This window comes from Poecilia reticulata, linkage group LG16 (genome assembly GCF_000633615.1).
Source record: "Poecilia reticulata strain Guanapo linkage group LG16, Guppy_female_1.0+MT, whole genome shotgun sequence".
Classification (NCBI taxonomy): Eukaryota; Metazoa; Chordata; class Actinopteri; order Cyprinodontiformes; family Poeciliidae; genus Poecilia; species Poecilia reticulata.
The window spans coordinates 31,140,360-31,163,039 of record NC_024346.1 but is presented as its reverse complement, the minus strand read 5'-3'; the positions used below and the strand labels follow the sequence as shown (position 1 = coordinate 31,163,039).

At 41.9% G+C, this 22,680-nt stretch overlaps 1 protein-coding gene and 1 long non-coding RNA gene across 2 annotated transcripts; one reads left to right on the top strand and one right to left on the bottom strand.

Moving 5' to 3' along the window:
• The first annotated feature begins 1,588 nt into the window (after window positions 1-1,588).
• Window positions 1,589-19,712, top strand: fbl (fibrillarin). The gene is made up of 9 exons (XM_008432835.2): window positions 1,589-1,737; window positions 5,169-5,261; window positions 5,683-5,829; window positions 7,746-7,840; window positions 7,919-8,089; window positions 16,044-16,176; window positions 16,563-16,675; window positions 18,085-18,230; window positions 18,482-19,712. The coding sequence occupies exons 1-9, from the start codon at window positions 1,728-1,730 to the stop codon at window positions 18,504-18,506; spliced, it is 933 nt and encodes a 310-aa protein (XP_008431057.1). The 5' UTR covers window positions 1,589-1,727; the 3' UTR covers window positions 18,507-19,712.
• Window positions 19,713-19,934: 222 nt separating this feature from the next.
• LOC103478785 (uncharacterized) lies at window positions 19,935-20,998 on the bottom strand. The gene is made up of 2 exons (XR_535850.1): window positions 20,907-20,998; window positions 19,935-20,802 (listed from the first exon to the last, which is right to left on the bottom strand). It is a non-coding gene; the product is annotated as an uncharacterized LOC103478785 (long non-coding RNA).
• Between the last annotated feature and the right edge of the window lie 1,682 nt (window positions 20,999-22,680).

Genomic DNA, 22,680 nt, shown 5'->3' with positions numbered 1-22,680 from the left:
TAGCATACATTGTCGTAAAATGTCCGCCACAATATACAAAGTCTATATGACACGCACATTTCTATTCTGGCTTTGGATAGATGTTATAAACTTGGTAGTATGTGAAAAACTAACTTATGCAAAAAAATCAAAATACAAGTTCTATGGTTCAGAAGGCCTCCGTACAGCTTTTTTGTATTGACAAGTTTGGTAAATAAGATTAGGAAATTGTTATGTCTGCAATATATTGGAAAAAAAATTATGAACCGAATTACGTTTTTGGGATTTTTCTTTGCAGTTTTTAGCAATTTATTTAGTTGTTATGGATTAATAACATATAAATTGTGAAAGACCTGGATATAAGGATTGTATTGATGTATTGGTTATTGAAATGCTTCAAATAATGGCTGTGCAGCATCCAAAAATGTAAAAAATAAGCTCATGCGAACCTTTATAATTCTAGTCCGAAAAGGTAGAAAGGTAAGCTCTGTGGATATGATGTTAGCAAAGCTAACTGCACAGAGAGACATGTTGCATCTGCGATGAACAAAAGTTGTCACTCATGCGCTTAATTATTGTGTGGAGGTTTTGACTGAGGTGTTGCAAACATGGGACAACGCTGTGAACAAAGTGCAATATAGTAATAGGACATTCAGGAACGATCAAATTCTTCTGGACGGATCTTTACTAAGGTTCATAGGACTGAAGCCTCACTGAGAGACGTTCTGTGTTCTTGTAATGCTCTGTGTACACTGCAGTAGCTATTTTATTTCATAAAATGTAAAAAAAAATTATATATATATAATTGGCGAATAAATAAAACAGAACGTAAGAATGCAGAGCATTGTTTTCGCCTCCTGTCATGGTGACAGACTTGCAGCAGGAGGGAGGATGAAAACAGTCACGGTGCTCCTTCTCCTTGGTTACTTTTTGCTTATTGCACCTTGGACAGTGTGCATAGTTGAGCGTTGCTTATCGTTAATTGCTATGTTTAATGGTGCAGACAGTTGTGCACCAGACAGATAAGTGGAAGAAAATGGATGGATGGATGGATGGAATTATAAATTATAATAATAATTTAAAAAAAAACTTCCCAGATCTTATTATACCATTCCAGTAAAAATCTTTTTAGATGAATTACTAAGCTTATTAATCACAATATAATAAATATAATCTTTTCTTGGGGAGTTTATTTTTAATTCCTAAGAGCATTATTTTTTTCAAATAAAGAAAAGAGACCATTTAATAAATCATTAGATTACGTGACCCTATGAGAACCTGGAATCTACCTGCATGAAAGGGGACAAACTTCTGGAGAAGGAATAGGAAAATGAATCCTAAATCAGGGCAAACATGGGCGATTTTCCTATTTTACCTGCAGCAGCGGCAAACTAGCCCTGAAGACAATTTAAGTACTTTCAGATACAACTAAATAAGCTGGCTGGTAGGTTCCTTGACAGACTGCGGAGAAGGTAAATCTGTTTGTCTACATTCCCATCCTCCAGCCCAGGAGGAGGCAGTGCATTCTATTTGGTAACTGATGAAAACAGAAAAAAGAAAGAACGAAGAAGAAGAAGAAGAAGAAGAAGAAGAAGAAGAAGAAGAAGAAGAAGAAGAAGCCTCTCTGCGCATGTGCGGTACATCCACACGTGTTCACTGTGTGTGGTGAAACGCAGATTTGGAGTCGCTGTAGGAAAAGCGCCGCACAAGTTTTCGGGTTGTTGTTTCATCGCTAATCTTCAACTAATATGAGACCAGGTACAGTAACAACACGTGTGACGGGGTTTAGGTCCCGTTTCATGGTGTCTTTAATGTCTTGTTCTGGGTTCAGAGGTTCAGAAAAGAAATTGGCCTTCATCTCCGTCGCAGTCCTTTTTAAAAATAGTGCGAATCACTCTAGGTGAAAATAAGGTGCTACCAGATATAGGGTCGCGTTATTAGATACACGCTGTGATGTAACGAATGCATAAAGTTGTATTCATTAGTGAAGTTTCATTGGTAAATTACAGCGCTTAATTCGAGCTGGAACCTCGTCTTCTTGCTAAGCACGTGCTGTAGCCCCCCCCCCTCCACGAGGCGCGAGAAGCAGAAAAACGGCCAGAAGATCCTGTGAAGCTTCACGGTCTGCTTTGTTCTCTTAGAGATGGACGAGCACAGAGAGCTGAGAGAAACAGGCTCAAAGTAGGCTAGCATTAACACGTGGCTAGCATTAACCTGGACTGTTTTCTCAACAAAAAACTTGGGGAGACTCACGATTTCTCAACGAAATCAAAACAATATTTTGTTTTGATTTGTTGCTGATTAATGTTAAAAACCAAATGTTTAAATCTCAACAAAAAATATTTTTGTTCAGTGTTGGAACAAAAATATTTTAGCTACGAAATAGCTGAGTTAAGATGCATGACTTTTGATTAATGTTTAAGTAAACTAAAATGTTTTTAGATTTTCTAACATCAAAATTCTGTACATTGTGACAAGTGTTTACAAAGGGGAATTTTGTCCCAAATAAAATGGATAAAACAAATTACTTTACATAAACTTCCACTGCAAGGTTCTTAAATATTAAGTCAGTGTTAAGTAATGAAGACTGTAAAGAGGAAATGTTTGATTAGAAAGCCCAACAACGAGGCATTTTTTTCACAGCTTGTTACACTTAAGACTTTACTTCTTCCAGCTATTTTTTGCTGGAAGTAAAAAAAAAACCAGCTTGTTTAGCCCCTTTACTGTGACGTACACAGGGGTGAAAGTAAGGGGGTACAGCAGGGAACTGAGTACCTCTAAAAGGTTTAGTGGGGGTACCAGTACCTGCAAGAGAGAGGAGCGGCTGTCAGCTGTAAAAAGATCAGTGGGTTAAACTGTGCAGCCACGACTGATTAGTTTTTCAAGAACAATCTAAAACATGACTTAATCAGTTAATAAATAACTTTTTTACCATTTCATATTGTTTCTGAACTGTTTTGCTAGAGCAGGGGGGCAAAATGTCGATCGGGAAGGTTTTGAGTCGATCTCAGCATCAGATGACAAACTGAACGCAGCCAGGAGGCTGAGAGCAGCACGTCCTCCTCTGGCTGGGTTAAAACGTTCATAACTTTATTAAAGAACAACAAAATCAACAAAACGTGTTCAAATTAATGATCCAACAATAATAATAATCTCAGTGATTATTGTTTCAACATGGTGTTATGCAATTCTGTGCGTTTCTGTTTCATTACCAAAATAACTAGCAGAGCAGGAGTTTAAAATTAACTAATCAACCTTATGCTTATGAGAGGCTTATTAATGATAGCAAAATAAATATCAAGCCTGCAAACCTAATATTGTAACGGACTGAATGTTGTGTTTTTAACAATCTCTGGTYGGCTTGTGGAGYGCAGGAGGTTGCCATGGCAACGGGTGTGCTATAATGACAGAGAGACAGAGAGTAAAAAGGTGCGAGTGGTTTGTCTTGACGCATCACAGCACCTGTAGTTTCTGAACGTTCAATAAATGACAAACTTGGACTAATTACCTCGTTCTTTGTGTGTATCACGTCATTCACAGCAAACATCAAACACGGTAAATATGTTTCATTAAGTATTTAACAAACAAATGGTGTCTACCGCGATAATTATGTGAAATTAATTGTCTAATATAAAAAAATAGTTTGTTGCTGTCGAGCTCAGAGTCTGAGAGGCTTTTCCTTTATATCAAACAAAATTTTTTTGCCTCTTATTTAGTGGAAATATTGATGTTGATGAGGCTTTCTCCAAAATAATAACCTTTTTCATCACTGCTGAAAATGAGGCTCTAACATAAACAAATGACATTGAAATAAAATCCAGTCCAACATCTGGTTTGAGGTGATTCCTCTGGAACCTGTTGGAGGAAAAATATCCCAACTTCAGAAGATGAGCTTTAACCTAACAGAGCTCTGTGGTTCCTCCTGTCAGTATGAGAGTCAGGGTGAGGAGGCGCCATGTTAGGAAGAGAAGTGGAAGCTGCAGGATCTTCAGAACAAACAGGTCATGATGCTGGGGTACTGATTATCCCTCTGTCTGGACACAGGATCAATAGAACCAGTTTAACAGCTAAAATGAATGATTATATGCCAGACCTGGAAAACTGGGATCACTCCATGCCATGATGTTCAGGATTTAGGTCTCATGGCATCTCAAGGTGTCAACATTGCAGCCAGTGGGCTGAAGGAGGAAATACAGCTTTATTTTGTAGCAATTCAAGAGCTACCCAACTTTTATTTATATATATATGTATATATAATTTATTTATTTTTGTCATAGTACCCCCAAGAATTTAAAACTACTATCACCCCTGGACGTACATGTAAGTTAATGGGTTTATGAGGACATCTGTGTCATTGTAGTAGTAAAGGGGTTTTAACATGTTTTGTGACATACGTTGCTAGCTTAAAAATCTCTTGAAATTAAATGGTTCATTGCTGTATTATATTTAAAACAAATACCTTATATTAAGAAATCCTACAAATAAACCCTTGTTTTCATAATGTTGTAGTTCACCCATTTTCCCCCCTCTGCACCACCCAGGTCCCGTTACCGGTTCCGGTATACCATGGGACGAGTAAGAACAGGGGTTAGGAGCAATACGGATATTTACAGAACCTTCGTTTGTCACACTCAGAAACTCATCGACCAGCCATGTAGCGCCGCAATGATTTCCGGCGCTCATTTGAAGAGACCGAGGTGATATGAAATTTATTGTGCGGTTCGTCTGTAAAGCTACATTTACACTGTAACCATCAGCCGCCCGCCGTGTTCAGTCTATCTGCTCACCTGTATAAATACTCCTCTGCGCTCTTCCCGCCATTTGCTCTGAACCCCGGGCATTATCACCAATCAATAAAATCCTCCCTGGTCGAACGTGAAGGTTGGACCTTATGCCGCTAACACTTAGCTTTCATCTACAACTCGGAGGCGGAAGTCGGAGCGCCGCGCAACTCAAATAATGTTCTGGCCGGAACACGGTGCGCTAAATAAAACATACATTAACAAAGCTGGGAGGCAGGTAAATTTTCCTTGAGGAATTTTAAGGAAAACTACTCGAAACTAATCGAGGTCCTCGAATCACTCGAGGAATCGTTTCAGCCTTAGTGTTAACCTCAATGTGTGTGTGCTGCAGTTCCTGAAAGGCTTGTTTTGTCCTGGATGTTCTCAGCTGTAATGTATCTGCTAAAGGTTTCAGTCCGCGTGGAGACAGAGGAGGACGAGGCGGAGGTCGTGGAGGGTTCAGAGGTGGCTTCGGTGACCGGGGGGGCCGAGGAGGAAGAGGTGAGAAAGCACACAGTCTATTTTGTTTTGATTTGTTGCTGATTAATGTTAAAAACCAAATGTTTAAATCTCATGAGCAGAGATTGTCTTTCATGGTGAAAGATTTTGTCCAACAGAGCCAATAATGGCTCAAACACATCGGGTGTCTGTTCCCACTTTCCAGCTGACTGGAACATAAACAAGTTGCAGCCCCTGCTGGTGTTGAGCACTTTATACCTTCTGAGTTGTTCTTGATCCAACACACCTCAGTCACATGATTGGTCCCCTCAATCATATCTGAGTTCTGCTAATGGCTTCTGTGGACCAGGGTTGAAGTTGGAGAACTGGAGGCTGGCGATGGACCTGTCTGCTTTACACCTGGCAGGTCTGAAACGCTGCATCCCAAATTCTTTGACGCCATGCTCTGATGTTTGTCTTTTAGGTGGAGGCTTTAGGTCCCCAGACGGTGGAGGATTTCGAGGCAGAGGTGGCGGGAGAGGCACCCCACGAGGAAGAGGAGGAAGGGGCGGTGGCAGAGGAGGCTTAGGAGCAGGGAAAAGGGTTCTGATTGAGCCTCACCGACATGAAGGTTATTATCAAACATTAGTCAAGCAGATTTTTATTTATTTTTTTAAAATAAAGGTTCTGTTCGCTCTAGTGGCCTTTATTTGGAAGTAGTTTGACAGGAAGGAGGGTTATGTGAGAAGGGGAAGACATGCGGCAAATTTTGCCGGGCTGGGAATCGAACCTGCGACCACGGGCATGAGGACTAAGGCCTCAATACATGGGTTGTGCTTTGCCCCTGTGCCACTGCAGCACCCAGCAGTAAAAGTTTTTAATATGCTGTCTGACATGCTAAGCATGAAGTCGCATGTTGCTTTGAGTCCCCACATTGATTTAATTTTAATAACAGGCATTGTACAAATTGTACTGCTATCAGTAATACTATCTTTAACAGACTGAAAACATATGGAGGCTCTGAAGAGCCAAAATAAAACCTCTCAACATTGCCAAAAAATTAAAGTATAAAACTTAACATTCAAAGGCAAATACAGGATCCATTACAATAAACAATCCAGAGTTACTGAATGAAAACTTCCTGATAGCATGGCGGCTAGCTGATTACTGCTAGTTCTGATTGGCTGTTTCTGACTGAGCAGAGTAATTATGCAGAGCAGGGAGATCGATTATTTTTTCAGAGATTATCTGTCTCATGTTAGGACAGCGAAAGTTTTAATACGTATGTAAAATGTATTTTTTTAGGTTAGATGCTGCAGCTTTAAGCAGAGGTTCGGTGTGAGAGTCACTACCAGGTGGAGCAGAAGTGGCGCTCCGTCTGTGAAATATTACTACCTGTAGCGTAGCAGCGGTTCAACAGCGAGAGCAGAACCAGCGTCTTACATCGCAGCTCCAAGACTTAAATAATTTTGCGGGTTATTTGTTTAGCTTTCTGACCGTTATGCTAATCCGGGTGAGTGTTTGTAGCTGTGCGCTGCTTTACCTGCTATCTGATCCTCCATATGTCTTTTTTACTGCAGTGAGCCTCCATGTAGCCAAATTCCAACAAGTATGGCATTGTTTTTATGTCATGTTATATTCTGTGTTGATGCATTTTGACCTGCTTCAATTTTCCGCTGCAACAATCAAACTTCCCCATTCACTCAGTGCGTTATAGTTCCACATCGCTTAGGATTTGTTGCTGCGTGTTTGCGCAGAGTGAAGGAAAGAGGAGACCAGCTGCACAGGCAGGCTGAGAAATGAGATGCAGGTGATCGGCATCGGCAACAAGAGCCAATGATCGGCGATCACTGATCATAAATTTTTTCACGGAAATCGGCTGATTATGATTGGTGGCTGATCGATCGGCACACCTCTAATAGAAATGTTAAATAACTATCAAATACTGAAAGCTGACGTTGTTCTGGACAAAAGAGCAAAAATTCAGACTCATTGCACATTTTTTGAGAATTTTACAGCCATAAAATCGGAAAAGTACCAGGCGGCCCAGTTACAATTATGGTCTTATGGAACTCATTACCACCATACCTTAGAAACAAAGTCATTATCAAATTTTAAAACCGAACTCAAAACACACCTTTTTAGATCTGCCTTTTCCACATGACACAATTGGTTTGCCTGATTTTACATAGTTTTTATATAGATACATTGTTTTGTTTTATTTATTTTTATCTATTTTTAATTGTTACATTTTATTTGTTTCTGTCACAGTTTTTTTTTTACTATTGTACGGTGTCCTTGAGTGCCGGAAAGGCGCCTTTGAAATAAAATGTATTATTATTATTAAGAGGGTTAAGACAGTTGATAGGAAACTCCAATCGCTGCAGCCCTAGTTTGAATAAGTTTAGCTTCCATTCTTAAAATTTGACTGAACATGGGAAGTAGAGTAGAAATAAAAACAAAATGCCGCTGCATATTTAAAATGTTTCAGTGTCTGAACTTTCATAATTGAATAGCCATCAGTAAATTGGTGTGTGTGTGTGTTAGGAGTGTTTATCTGCAGAGGGAAGGAGGACGCCTTGGTCACCAAGAACTTGGTGGTGGGAGAATCTGTGTACGGAGAGAAGAGAATGAGTGTGGAGGTAAAGTGTGACTTCAGTGTCTGATTTGTTTGCTGATCAGTATTGATTGTCCCAATAACTAGGTGTGTTTTTTGTCAGGATGGAGAGACCAAGATTGAGTACAGAGCCTGGAATCCTTTCCGCTCAAAGCTGGCAGCAGCTATACTAGGAGGAATTGACAAGATCCATATCAAACCTGGAGCTAAGGTCATGTACCTGGGGGCTGCCTCTGGGACCACCGTGTCCCACGTCTCAGACATTGTTGGACCGGTGAGTATGGCTCTCCAGTTTTATTTGGTTAGGACCCTTTAATGCTCTTAACATGCTGGGCTTTAACATGCCTCATATGGTTCCATGGTGATTTCTTGTTCTTTCAAGAGCTGCTTCTCTATTTGCCTGATGGGTTCAACCATAAGCCAGGACACATACAAGACAAGTGTGTCTCTGAAGACACTTTCTGGACTACACTAAGGCTTCCTGTTTCTGACTTGGGATTTAAGCAGAGTGATGCGGCCTGAGGAACGTTTTAAGTTTACCCTTAAATAGACTTCCTCTTAGTTGCCAGCTAGATGTTCTGTTCCTGTATTCCACCTTTCATGAAGCTGATTTTGATTTGTTGCTTCTTGCATAGCTCTAAATTGCTGTTCCTGATTTTTAATAACAATTTTATTTTCTGTCAGAAAATGTTGTGATTGGCTGTTGAAGCCAGTCACCCACAGATTGATTATTGCATCTCTAGTTTTCATCAAGTACTTCATTTAGCTGTGTTAAGGGTTTAAATTTTCCCCAATTGCTACAGTTTGCCGATTGTCTATGTAATGTGGCTGTTCTACGTTATGAAGCTTATAGAAAATTGCCTGCACTGTAAACAACATCCTCTACTGCAGAGAGAGAAATGCTGAGCCAAACAAGGCGGCGGATAGTAGTGATGGGCAGATGAGGCCTCACTGGGTGTGTGACACATTTCCCAAACTGTGTCGACACTGTGCTAAGACTGTGTTGCTTTGTCACTTACAGTGACATCTGCTGGATTTAGAAAGTCATTGCAGGCAAATTCAATAAAGATGGGAGTGTTAACCGGTTCCTCCCCCTCATGCCGGGCACGATGATGCCTTAGCATTGTGGAAGTCCTCCGGTTACAGTAAGACAAAACTTGGGAGCAAATTCTACATTTTTCACCTTCAATATAAATAAAAGTTAATCCATGTAAATTAACTCAAGATATCCCATGGAAAGGAATTTGAATAATCCGAAAGAGAAATGATCAAAAGTGGAAATAATGACGTAATAATTACTTTCCGTGATGAGATCGAAATGATCAAACATGGGAGAAAACTTCCACTTCCTCTGTTGATTCATGCCGGTATTCAAATACAAGCCAAAAACCAACGCAAAGCAAAGAACCCAAAGTATCTCCATTCAACAAAACCCACAAACGTGTAAACACAGTTTCTTTCTCATCAACACAATTTGGTTGTGGTCACATACAAACGACACCGGAGCTGGATCGGTCACGTGGTTTTCCTTAAAGTGATACAAACACCGACACAGGGTTTCATCTTGTTTGCTCGGCGCATGTGCCGAGGTTTCTGTGTCGTCTGGCCCATCACTAGCTGATGGGGTCACGCTTCCATAATTTAATATATGGAAGCGTGATCAACACGGACTGAACGGCTTCTTATACTTCCTCTGCTGACATTGCTAAAACTACAGGAAGACTACAGTTCTGAAACGGTGCAAAATATTGACGTCATAACTTCTCATTCTGGTTGCTGATTGGCTGGTCAAAAATTGACCGGAGGCAATCCGAGCTAAGGGGAAAAGGCCCAGATTAGTGGTGTGCCAATCGATCTCCCTCTTTCTTCACACCATGCAGGCACATAGCAGCAAATCTGAAGCAATACATCAACACAACAAATTTAATGACATTTAAAAAACACCACTTTCAGTGTCTAAGCCCGGTGGTCAGGGCGCTGAGGTGGTCCACCGGCAAATTAAGTCAGCGGCTCCATCAGGCCTCCCAGAGCTTCAGGGTCCCCATAAATGCTAATATTTTAACACAGACCACAGATATATAAATGTAACATTTCTATAAATGTATCAATGCTGCTAAATTTGACATAATGGTTTCAGCATACATAAGTCGAAAGATTTTAATTTTAACATTTATATGTAAGATTTTAAGGAGCTCCCAAGTTTACTTTGTAAAAGTTCAAAGAACAATACTCATAGTCAGATAGGTTTGTTACCATAGCAACCATCTGATGCTGTGAGTTTAATCTGAGTTTCAGCTCCATTTGTTCACAAATACAAATTAGTAAACTGCAATTATAATTTATTGCTTTTTAGGTTTGCCAGTTAAACAACTCCCTCTGTCCTAGATTTCACTAAATCTAAAACAGAAGCTGTTAGAGGTGCTGCTGGTTTTAGCAACAAAAGAAACCCCGGAATCAAATTCTGCTCCAGGCCTCATACAGCCTTGGACCGGCCCTGTATTATGAGTTAAACCCGCTGCACTGCACAGAGATGAGCAAACGGGATATTTAATTCAATGCTTCTAATGTGGCTTTAGTAGCTCTTTCATTTCGGGTCTGTTGAGTTTTTAACAAGGGGACAGAAACTATTTTGGCTGGTCGAGTTTTTCAAATGTGCAGTGGCCGCGCGCATTAACTCTGTCTGACTAAGTGGACAAAGCATTTGATACGGTTTGGTGCTCAGTGTAACCGGAAAAATAATACTAGTAATAAAATAATATAAAATCAGCGTGATGCGTGACTGCGAGGAGAGCGCGAAAGCTCCTCACCGGGTTAAACCTGCACGATGACTGATTAGCGCTGGGTCGTTAACCACTAACACACAGACCAACCGCGAACACAGACCTAAACTTTACGGGGAAGACGGGGCCAAACGCTGGGCAGCGTGTTGAGATGTAAACGCTGCATAATGTGTTGTTCACAAATATACATCGTTCTTTCTCACCGCTCCTCAAAGCACCTCTGAAAGCGCGACTACAAGTTATTAGTGCGGTTCACGTAAAGCTGCGCAAACAGAGCTAACGTGGTGGGTTTAAACTCTTACCTTAATCAATAACTCCTCATAACTGATCACAATTCCTCACAGGGAGCTGATGTAAATATCCATACAGTTCAGCCTGTGTCCGCGCTCAGGTAAACTTAATCCAGCTACGGCAGCGCGCGAGGTGATTGGTCAGCGCGCTGCCGGCTTTAAATGCATAAACTATAAACACATCTTATATAACCATATCTTTTAGGAATAAATCTGCTCCGGTAGTGAAACGCTGAGTAACGGAAACGTTCACAATCCGGCTTAAATAATAATTTTTTTTTAAAAAAGGCATTTTTTTTTTTCCTTAAAGAAAGAAGAAAAAAAAAAATCAAGAAAGGCTTAGCCTGGCGGTGGCGCTAGTAAAGCATGGCGGGCTGCCAGGCCTATAATACACTGGGGGAAACCCTAATTTTACAGAGTTTGGCTATATCAAGGCTTACTGCAGGTAAAAAGACATCCCAAGCAGCCAGATGACAGGTACAGCAGCACACAATTTTCAACACTCACACGGATGAGCATGACTGTCAGAATAATCCAAAAAAATAATTGAGGTCATGGAGCTAGAGGTGTAAGACGCTGGGTTCTGTTCTTGCTGTTTAACTACTGCAACGCACTACCGAGATGCAATATTTCACAGAGAGAGCGCTGTTTCCATTCCACAATGAACTCTCACATTTATCCGCTATCTAAAGGTGCAGAATGTAAATTCTTTTTTTTTTTTTTACATGTGTATTAAAACTTTAGCTGACCTAACATAAGACAGATGATCTGTGAAAAAAAATTTAGCTCCTCTGCGTCCTCCAGGTGTTCTGCAGAATTACAGTCAATCAGAACCAGCACAAAACAATTAGTCATCATCTTAGGCAGTTTTGATTTAGTAATTTAGGATTGTTTATTTTAAGGCAACCTGCATTTGATTTTGAATGTTTCATTTTTTACTTGAGAATATTTGACATAGACAGCGTTGTGAGATTTATTTGACTTTCTGAGAACCTTAGTTTTAAATATTGTTACTGATTCCAGGTTTTTCTGTTGTCTTTTTGACTCAATAGTTGCTGCATTGTGCCTGCAAGTTTCAGTCTAAATTAGGTGATTTTTTTATGGTTCTGTTTTGCCAGGTCACATAGCATTTATAGCCAGAGAGAAAAATTAGTCCAATTCATGTGATGGGTATCAGAATCGGCAGCAAAAAACCTGATCGGGGCATCCATAACCCAGAATATGACGGAAGCAAGAACTTTTTTTTTCTTACAGAATTACACAGGAGGACAATGGTCCACCTGGCTAATTAATCTTTTAAGTCACCAACCATATTTCTTACTGCTGCCAATGTTACCAAAACCAGGGTTTCCCCCAGAAAACTTGCTAAGCATGGTGGTCAGGGTGCCGAGGTGACCCACTCAGGCGGTCCACTGTGTTTTTGTATTAAAACATGTTAAGTAGACAAGAAATGTAAAAATATTACTGGGTACTTGTAGGGAAATTCTATTTAAATGCACAACTAGTCTTAAAAACAACAAATCAAAAAAAAAAATACAATTAAAATGAATATCAATCTAAATTAAGTCGGCGCCTCCATATTCCCCAGGGCTTCAGGAGCCACAAAAATGCTAATATTTTAAAACGGATACATAAATGCAACATTTGTCTATTAAGATGATCAATGCTGCTAAATTTGATTTAATTGTTTTAGCATGTAAATTAAAATATTTTAAATTGTTTAGCATTTAAATGTAAGATTTGAAGGAGCTGGAAGGTTAATTTGTAAAAGTTAAAAGAACAATATTCATAGTTCGATTGTTTTGTTACCACAGCTACAATCTGATGCTGTGAGTTTAATCTTTAAATTTGAGCTGTTTGTTCACAAATAAAAATTACTAAACTGCAATTATAACTGATTGCTTTTTAGATTGGCCAGTTAAACAACTCCCCCTGTCCTAGATTTCACTAAATCTAACACAGAAGCTGTTAGAGCTGCTGATGTTTTTAGCAGGAAGAGGGGACCCCAAGTCCAATCTGCTCAAAGCCTCATGCAGTCTTGGACTGGCCCTACATGGGTTAAACCTGCTGCACTGCGCAGAGATGCTCAACAAAACGGAGATTTAATTAAATGCTGCTAATGTAACTTTAGCTCTTTCATTTCTTGTCTGTTGAGTGTAATAAGAGTCACAGAAACTATTCTGGCTGCTAGAGTTATGGGGATGAGACTTTCAGCGTGGTCGTGTGCATTAACTCTGTCTGACTAGAGGTTGATATGGTTTGATGCTTTGTAACCAGAAAAATGCCAAAAATAATAATAAAATAATATAAAACCAGCATGACTACGAGGCAAGCGCGAAAGTTCTCCAAAGAATCATAATTCCTCACAAGAAGTTGGAAAACATCCATACAGGTCAGCCTGAGTCCAGTTTGAGTGAAAAGTGCGTGCGATCCACGCTGAGGTAAAGTTCATCAAGCGGCGGCGCGCATCAGCAATGCACATCGGCGCCAGCTGTGTTATTGGTCTGAGCGCTGCCGGCTTTTAATGCATAAACTATAAACCTATAATAAACTGGCGGAGTCCCCTGTGAGACGGAGCTTCAACTCTCATCTCCGGCAGAACTTCGAACGCGTTCCGGGGGAGGTGGGGGACATTGAGTCTGAGTGGACCATGTTCCGTACCTCCATTGCCGAGGCGGCCTATCGGAGCTGCGGCCGCAAGGTTGTTGGTGCCTGTCGHGGCGGCAACCCTCGAACCCGTTGGTGGACACCTTCGGTGAGGGATGCTGTCAAGCTGAAGAAGGAGTCCTACCGAGCCTTTTTGGCCTGTGGGACTCCAGAAGCAGCTGATGGGTACCGGCGGGCAAAACGGCATGCGGCTCGGGTTGTCGCTGAGGCAAAAACTCGGGCGTGGGAGGAGTTTGGAGAGGCCATGGAGACAGACTTCCGTACGGCTTCGAGGCGATTCTGGTCCACCATCCGGCGTCTCAGGAGGGGGAAGCAGTGCAGCACCAACACTGTTTATAGTGGGGATGGTGCGCTGCTGACCTCAACTCGGGACGTTGTGGGCCGGTGGGCGGAATACTTCGAAGACCTCCTCAATCCCACCAACATGCCTTCTGTTGAGGAAGCTGAGCATGGGGACTCTGGGTTGGGCTCTCCAATCTCTGGGGACGAGGTTACCGAGGTGGTCAAAAAGCTCCTCGGTGGCAGGGCCCCGGGGGTGGATGAGATCCGCCCGGAGTTCCTTAAGGCTCTGGATGTTGCGGGGTTGTGTTGGCTAACGCGACTCTGCAATATCGCATGGACATCGGGGGCAGTTCCCCTGGACTGGCAGACTGGGGTGGTGGTCCCCCTGTTTAAAAAGGGGGACCGGAGGGTGTGCTCCAATTACAGGGGGATCACACTCTTAAGCCTTCCTGGTAAGGTCTATTCAGGGGTCCTGGAGAGGAGGGTCCGTCGGATAGTCGAACCTCGGATTCAGGAAGAGCAGTGTGGTTTTCGTCCTGGTCGTGGAACACTGGACCAGCTCTACACCCTCAGCAGGGTCCTGGAGGGTGCATGGGAGTTCGCCCAACCAGTCTACATGTGTTTTGTGTACTTGGAGAAGGCGTTCGACCGTGTCCCTAGAGGGGCTTTGTGGGGGGTTCTCCGGGAGTATGGGGTACCGGGCCCTTTGATACGGGCTGTCAGGTCCCTGTATGACCGGTGTCAGAGTCTGGTCCGCATTGCCGGCAGTAAGTCGGGCTCGTTTCCGGTGAGAGTTGGACTCCGCCAAGGCTGCCCTTTGTCACCGATTCTGTTCATTACTTTTATGGACAGAATTTCTAGGCGCAGCCGAGGTGTTGAGGGGATCCGTTTTGGTGGCCTTAGGATCGCATCTCTGCTTTTTGCGGATGATGTGGTCCTGTTGGCTTCATCGGAACGTGATCTGCAGCTCTCACTGGAGCGGTTCGCGGCCGAGTGTGAAGCGGCCGGGATGAGGCTCAGTGCCTCCAAATCCGAGGCCATGGTCTTGAGCCGGAAAAGGGTAGAGTGCCTTCTCCGGGTCAGGGGGGTCGTCCTGCCTCAAGTGGAGGAGTTTAAGTATCTGGGGATCTTGTTCACGAATGAGGGAAGAAGGGAACGGGAGATCGACAGGCGGATTGGGGCAGCGTCTACAGTGAAGCGGGCGCTGTACCGGTCCGTCGTGGTGAAGAGAGAGCTGAGCCAAAAAGCGAAGCTCTCAATTTACCGGTCGATCTACATTCCCACCCTCATCTATGGTCATGAGCTTTGGGTCATGACCGAAAGAACGAGATCACTGGTACAAGCGGCCGAAATGGGTTTCCTCCGCAGGGTGGCTGGGCTCTCCCTTAGAGATGGGGTGAGAAGCTCGGCCATCCGGGAGGGACTCAGAGTAGAGCCGCTGCTCCTCCACGTCCAGAGGAGCCAGTTGAGGTGGCTCGGGCATCTGGTATGGATGCCTCCTGGACGCCTCCCTGGTGAGGTGTTCCGGGCACGTCCCACTTGGAGGAGGCCTCGGGGAAGACCCAGGACACGCTGGAGGGACTACGTCTCTCGGCTGGCCTGGGAACGCCTTGGGATTCCCCCGGAGGAGCTGGAAGAAGTGGCTGGGGAGAGGGAAGTCTGGGCCTCCCGTCTGAAGCTGCTGCCCCCGCGACCCGACCCCGGATAAGCGGAAGAAAATGGATGGATGGATGGATGGATGGAAACATATCTTTTAGGAATAAATCTGCTCTGCTAGTCAAAATGCTCAGAGCAACAGAGATCCGGCTTTAAAAAGAAAAAGAAAAGAAAAAATAGTGATTTAAAAAAAAAAATTGTAATTATAAATTATATTTCTAAAAACATAAACAAGCAACCCTTAGCCTGGTGGGGGGCTAGTAAAGCATGGTGGGCCGCCAGGCTTATAATACACTGGGGGAAACCCTGCAAAACCAATATGGAACAATATCGATATAATTGAGCAGGAGTGTCTGTATTTGGCTTACACAAACCAGGCAGGTCCAGAAGCAAAGAATAACACTAAATATCCCCATAAATAAATATGGTTTCTTGCTCTGTACACTATGCTCAACAGAAGGCTTTTGGATATGCTTACAGAAAAACAGTTACTGTTTAACAGAAGAGTAAAGCCTTCATTTAAGTAAATATAACACTTTTCTTTTGGTCACAGGAGGGGCTGGTCTATGCGGTGGAGTTCTCCCATCGATCGGGTCGTGATCTTCTCAACGTGGCAAAGAAACGCACCAATATCATTCCAATCATTGAAGATGCCAGGCATCCACACAAATACCGCATGTTGGTTGGTAGGTAGTTCTGGAAACACCAGTCCTCTTATTGCCCCATTAGGACAGCTGGGGCTGTGGGCGTGAGCTGTATGTCGTAAACGTGTCAGTCTCACACAGTTCCTGCTTTTCCAACCAATTCTGGTGAACAGAATTGGTTGTTTCAGTAAAACCTACAGGAGCTCCTGCATTCCAGCTTATAACATCTGAACAACTTACTAAAATATGTGTTTATTTGGAGGCAAGTCTTTTGATTTCTGTTTTTTGTAACCAAACGGTTTGTCTGTTGTCTGTTTAGTGGCTTCATAGATATCCTGTTGAACACCTGGTTGAATGTCACCTCATTTGTCCAACCAGATGGTGAAAGAAATCATGCATCATATATTCAGTGTTACCTTTTCTTTTAGGCATGGTGGATGTTATTTTTGCCGATGTGGCCCAGCCTGACCAGACAAGGATTGTTGCTTTGAATGCTCACAACTTTCTGAAAAATGGAGGACACTTTGTTATCTCAATAAAGGTTTGTTCATAACTTTATCAAAAGACAGTAAATCTTTGAATAAAAGACTGATTGTTGAGCATAAACCTGGATTTTTGGTACTTGCCTGTTGTAATTCCACAGCCAATGCATCAAGAGCAGAGGGTGCTTTGTGATAAGTTGCTGAAATTTGAGATTTGACTCATCAGGCGAGCATGACATTGGTGGTCTAATTAAGCAATAAGCAATTGATTGCATGATTAATTAAAATGAGCTCAATAATTTTGATTCTTATGATTAATATTTTTTGAGGGGCAATTTCTTTACATCTGCTTCATAATTTACTTTATTTAGGTTGTGTGTTCTTTTTATTTACTGATTTTGGTTGTTCTGGATATTTAAAATATCTTCCAGTGCCAAGTGTTCTTTACAAAATACAATTGTTTTGGTGTTTCAGTGAGACACTAATAAATGCATAATAATGCATTGTTATGCCATTATTAATACTTTTCTTGAAAATAATTTTAAAAGTTTGCAATAATTACTGGGCCAATTTATCATCCAATAAAATGAGTTATTGTGACAGGTCTAGTTCTAATTGAAGTCTGTTATGTATTTGGTGGTTTAAACCCTGAGACCAAACACCCTTCAGGGTTTTAGGGTGTGTCTCTGTCGGTGGGCCAGAGGCGGAGTACGTCCAACGGACTACTTGCCACTCCATCTCTTTGAGGAATTTAGCTATAAAATGCCAGGAAGTGTGGATGATGGCTTCACTCCACTTTCGGAATGTTTTACACCTGACTAGTACTCTCAATTGAATTCAAATTGTTCAACAAAGCGATTGTACTAGGTTATTAAACGATCTTTTATTCATTTTCATTTTACTATTTTAACATTGAATGTGTGTAGGTTGTGTGTTTTCATTGACTTTTTATCCTCTGTAGAACATCTTGGAGTGGATGTATGTATGTATGAAGGGTTTATATTTTTTGTGTTGATGAACCAAGAGTTGGTTGGTTGGAACATCAGGGTCTGTCAGTGAAACCTCTCACAGGAGAGCAAAAGACGAGTGTGATTGATTTTTAGACCTTTGATGAGGTAGAGAAGATCAGGGGATAGAATCGACTTCCTGTGTAAGAATTGTCTGATCTCGCAAAGTTAAGGAAATCGGCAAAGATAAATCGGTGCGTCCTTAATCTCATCACCTTACAGAATGAAAACTATTTTGGCAGCACATGGTCATGATGTGAAGAACGAGTAAATGGCATCTAATAAAGGATAATTTAGATCTGAACTTGAGTGAACTGCAGAACCTTTGTTGTGACTGGGTGTAGGAATGAAGGTGAATGTACTAAGCATATTTTCACCAGATTCCTCTGTTTATGGGTGATGTACTCAGTGAGGTTGATGCATGTAAAATTGTGAAGCTCAAGCCTTTTTGTTGTTTTTAGGCCAACTGTATAGACTCCACAGCAGCTCCAGAGGCAGTTTTTGCTTCTGAAGTGAAGAAGATGAGTGCTGAGAACATGAAGCCACAGGAACAGCTGACTCTGGAGCCCTATGAGAGAGACCACGCTGTGGTGGTGGGCATCTACAGGTAACCTCACATCTCTGCTCCTCAGGACCACTGCTCAAGTCAAACCTACAAACTACTGGATGAGATGAAAACATGCATAGATCTAAATGTGCAAAACCATTCATGTACAAGCTCTGTAATATTTAAACGGATTGGTCTACCAGGTCGGTTCTGCTGTGGGAACTGCTGTAATACTTGTCAGCTTTCTTTTGATGTTGTTGAGTTTGGTAAAGTGTGCAAAGCCCATAATGACTCTGTTTTTGTGTTTTCAGACCTCCACCTAAACAGAAGAAATGAGGTGTGGAACATCACCATCAAGTTGAACCAAATCTCTTTCAAGTTGCCCTCCTTCTCATTCTCTGTCTACCTGACAGAGGTACAGCTCTGAGCCACCTTTAGCTTTCTAACTGTTTAGTGGGAATACCATTCAGTTCTTCCACAGCTGTTGTTTTATCATATGTAACACATACATTGTATATAAATTTGTGTAAAATATGATTTGCCCTGTCTCTCTGTCTAAGCCAAAAGTTAACTAGATTTTATAAAATACATTGGTAAATAAAAACACATTTAAATCCAAAGTACATGTAATTGAGTTGAAACATGACCACAGACTTGAAAATCCACAAACTTTGCTTCTGCGTTCTTTTCCGAGTCTAAATGCAGCATTGTCTGAAGTGTCTATGAACCATTCTCCGAGGAAACGCAAGATAAAAACTTCTTGGTTGGACTGCCTTGTTTTTCTTCTGCTGTCGGTGGCGTGGATATCTTCTAGATAAAATAGTGACAGACCAAAAATTCTGGAGGCAGTTTGCGCAATTATTGATGGTGTAGGTATATTACCAAACTACATCAGTCTGCATGCAGTAAGGGTAGTTTTATTACTGACTGGTTAAATTGAGGGCTTTAGTGGGCATGCCGTAGTTTGCTGCTAACTGTTGCAATTTCTACACAGTTATAATGATAGAAGCACATTATACTAATATCAAATTAGTCTCTCTCTTCTGACAAAATTTGCCAAAATGGAGATGAATGTATAAAGTTATTTCTTTGAGAGAAACCCAAAGGCCATTGCTATCATCACACTTGGCCAGGTTAAGTACAAGGATGTAGATGTGTCATGTAATCTTTGTTGTGATACCAGCCTTTTGAATTCTGGGATGTTTGGTTTGACAAATAGTTGACCTGTAAACGGGTCTTTTGGGTAAAAAAATGTACAGTTTGTCTCTAGCTCAAGGATGTGTCATTAGGTAGAATTGCTGTATGTAGTGATTCTTAGGCTATTCATTTTTACAAAGATTTTTCTGGAATTTTTTTTTCTTTTTAATAAAATATTTTGGGTTTAATATTTCACCACACTGTTTAGGCAATAATTGTACATGCATGTATTTCAATGTCTTTTAAGACTTCTTGTACGGTGACCGTCTTTGGCTTCACCACTAATTGTACAATTCAGTAAGGAGTCCTTACATTTGTTCAGAGTTGAGATGTCCGATGCATGTACAAGGGAAACACTTCTACCCTGATCATTAAAAAATATCAGCGGATAATGCTAGAGTGAAAAAATAACGTGTTCACATTTTTCAGAAGGCAAACATATTTAAATACTTTTTGTGTTTTTTGATGATTGAATCTCTTATTTCTGTAGCAGACAGACACGCCTGCATTATTCTCAGTTTTGGTATTTGGAGAAGCCGAGACCTTAAAGTTGCTTTAGACTTGAAGTTATGCAGCTGCTGCGCAGGACGTCTTTTTATTATTTATTTATTTATTTTCCAAATGTATGTAGTTCAGGTCTAGCATACAAGACTTGCTGTCGTTTCCGATTCATGCGGGATGATATTCAGTGAAAACATCCCGTTTTTATTTTAAACTGCTGGTCAAAGCTGCGTTTCTGCTTGATGCCAAATACAAGTTATTCTGGATCCGCATGCTCACAACATACACCGGTATACTTGAGCATTAACCTTTTCACGTCAATATTACCACTTTTGTCGCGAGGACTGGTTGTAGAGAAGCGCTCGCGTTAGGTTTGTTTTGGCAGCCATTTTGTGGGAAATGCCTCAAGAACGCGCTTAATCGGGAGTGCGCGCTCAATGCAGCCCCTCTCCTTTGACCGATATTTCCATCAGAGGGGCTGGGCAGACCAGGGTTAGCTGAACCTCTGTCCGCTAAACTACAAAGTGCTATTTCATTGCGTTTACAAGACTGCTCCTTCGGTTGTATTGCTGTCAAGCATCATGTCCTGTGCGGACTGTCTTCAAATTCCAATGGCAGTATTTTATTAGACAGCTAACATGCTAGCTACTAGCTAGCTAGCTAATGTTAGCTTTTTTTTTTTTTTTTTTTTTTTTTTTTTTTTTTTTTTTTAAACCTTTAAACCAATAAGAAATCGGACGTGGTCATCAATGAAGATCATTTCTAGTTGTTCTCACAAAGTGGCCTCCTTTGGACGTCAGATTAAGTTTCGTTAAAATAAATGAAGTGTGTAGACTAAAGAAGCTGTCGGTGGTAGAGGCGGTGGGCAGCCCACCTCTGGGCACAAGTAGCTGTGCGGCGCCGGCAATAAGTCCATGTCCAGAGTGATCGCAAGCTGCAGAGACCAGATAACACACTTGTGTTGGAAACGAACATAATCAGGATCATAGCAAAAATAACAGCTTTATACAATTTGGATTTTGACTAGTAAATACTGACCCGGAGGAGGGGGCTCGGTTCGTGTGAACGAAGGGAGATTGGGGTTCCGAAGATGGCTGCTCCACGGAACTTGGTTCGACACACTACCTGAGGTAAGAATCTGAGGGTCATTGTATGTCTTGGATGTGTAAAGTTGGCTTGACTTGTAGGTGTGTTGCTGTGTGTCAGGCTGGCCGGGCAGGCAGGCAGTGGGAACAGGAGGTGGGTAGAAAACGGTCATCTGTTTCAGCCAACCGGCCTCGTGTCACCATTAGGCTGTCGCGGCAGGGCAGATGGCTTAACATGGGCAGGGTGTTCAAGTTGATGCTCTGATCATGTCAAACGTGCACGAACGTTTTTATTGGAAATAAATGTTTCAGTGAGAGGCTGGTCATTTCCTGTGGTTTTGCAGCAATGCCCAAAATCACACATTCGCAACCCCATCCTCCTGTTTCCACAGACAGCGGTCCGAAAAGATCATAAATGGGTTCATGGGTTTGTGCGATTTGAGCGGCGCTGCCGTTGCGACGTTCAGTCAGTTAAAGTCCTGGCAGATGGAGACAGATGCCGGCGGAAGAAAAGGGAGGGAGATGAATGAATGTGGTGCCTTTAAACCAAGATGTGCTGACAGAAAGCGGTGCATAATTCACTTGATATGCTCATTTAGCGTTAAAGCACACACGGTATGTTCTGTCTTGGTCCTTATCTGCTTATTGGACATCCATCATTTTATCTTCCACGGCAGCTATAACGTTAGCCGTTAGCCTAGCTACCGCATCAGCCCATCCCCTACCCTGCCAGGGAGTACTGGGAAACGGGACTGTTGCCTGGAGATGGCTACTCCCAGTCAAAGTGCAGAACGACCAGGACCGACGCTGATGTACATCTGGAACCAGCAGAACTTGACATCTTTGGTTATCTAACTCTTTTCCTCTTCTGTTGCTTTTTTGACAAACTCACTATTTGACCGCCATTGAACGTTTTCAAGTTGGGTGTTCACGCTTTTTGAGTTTTAAATGGCCAATGGTGGAAGTGTTTTTATTGATTCTTTAAATGTTGGCTTTTCTCTGGATCGCCAGGCTATGCTGTTTATGCCACTATGATTTTTGGGTAGAATGTTTTTTTTCTGCTGTTCCTGTGAGCATCACATCTGTTTTATTCCTTTGGTTACTCAAATCTCAATTGAGATTAAGCCATTTAAATATATTAACATTGGCCCTGGTCTTTAAAACTGGGTGTATAGGTGTCTGGTGGCAAAGCATAAAGGGAGCAGATGGAAGCATCCAGTTCTGTAGCTAGGTCTATAGACTAACCAGCTAGAAGTGCTTAGGGATGTACATTTTCACTTTTGATGTGGTTTAGTATTGGCCGAAACGGATCCGTTTCAGACAAACGGTACTGAATTGACTTAAGATGTTTCTTTATTAAAAACAGACAGATGTCCTGAATAACAAATTTATTTGCTAACTTAGGGGTTACTAAGATGACCGGGAACATCTTGGGATTTCAGTAAGCTTGAAAAAATGATAAATCTAACACTTTACATAGGGTTTTGTTTCAACCCAAAGAAACCCCAAAGTAAGTTTAGGTGTGTTGTAGATGTAGTTTGTCAGCGGGCGCAGACTGCCCACTGCTCACCATGACATAGTCTAGAGCTGCGCTGGTGTTACGCTGTGTATCTACAGTTTCTGATCGGAGCTACGCAACACACTCCAAGGAACGTATTCCTTTAGACATGAATTCCTTCGATCACATCAGTAGTTCTGGCATTGTTTTCTTTCCACTTGTGTCTTTA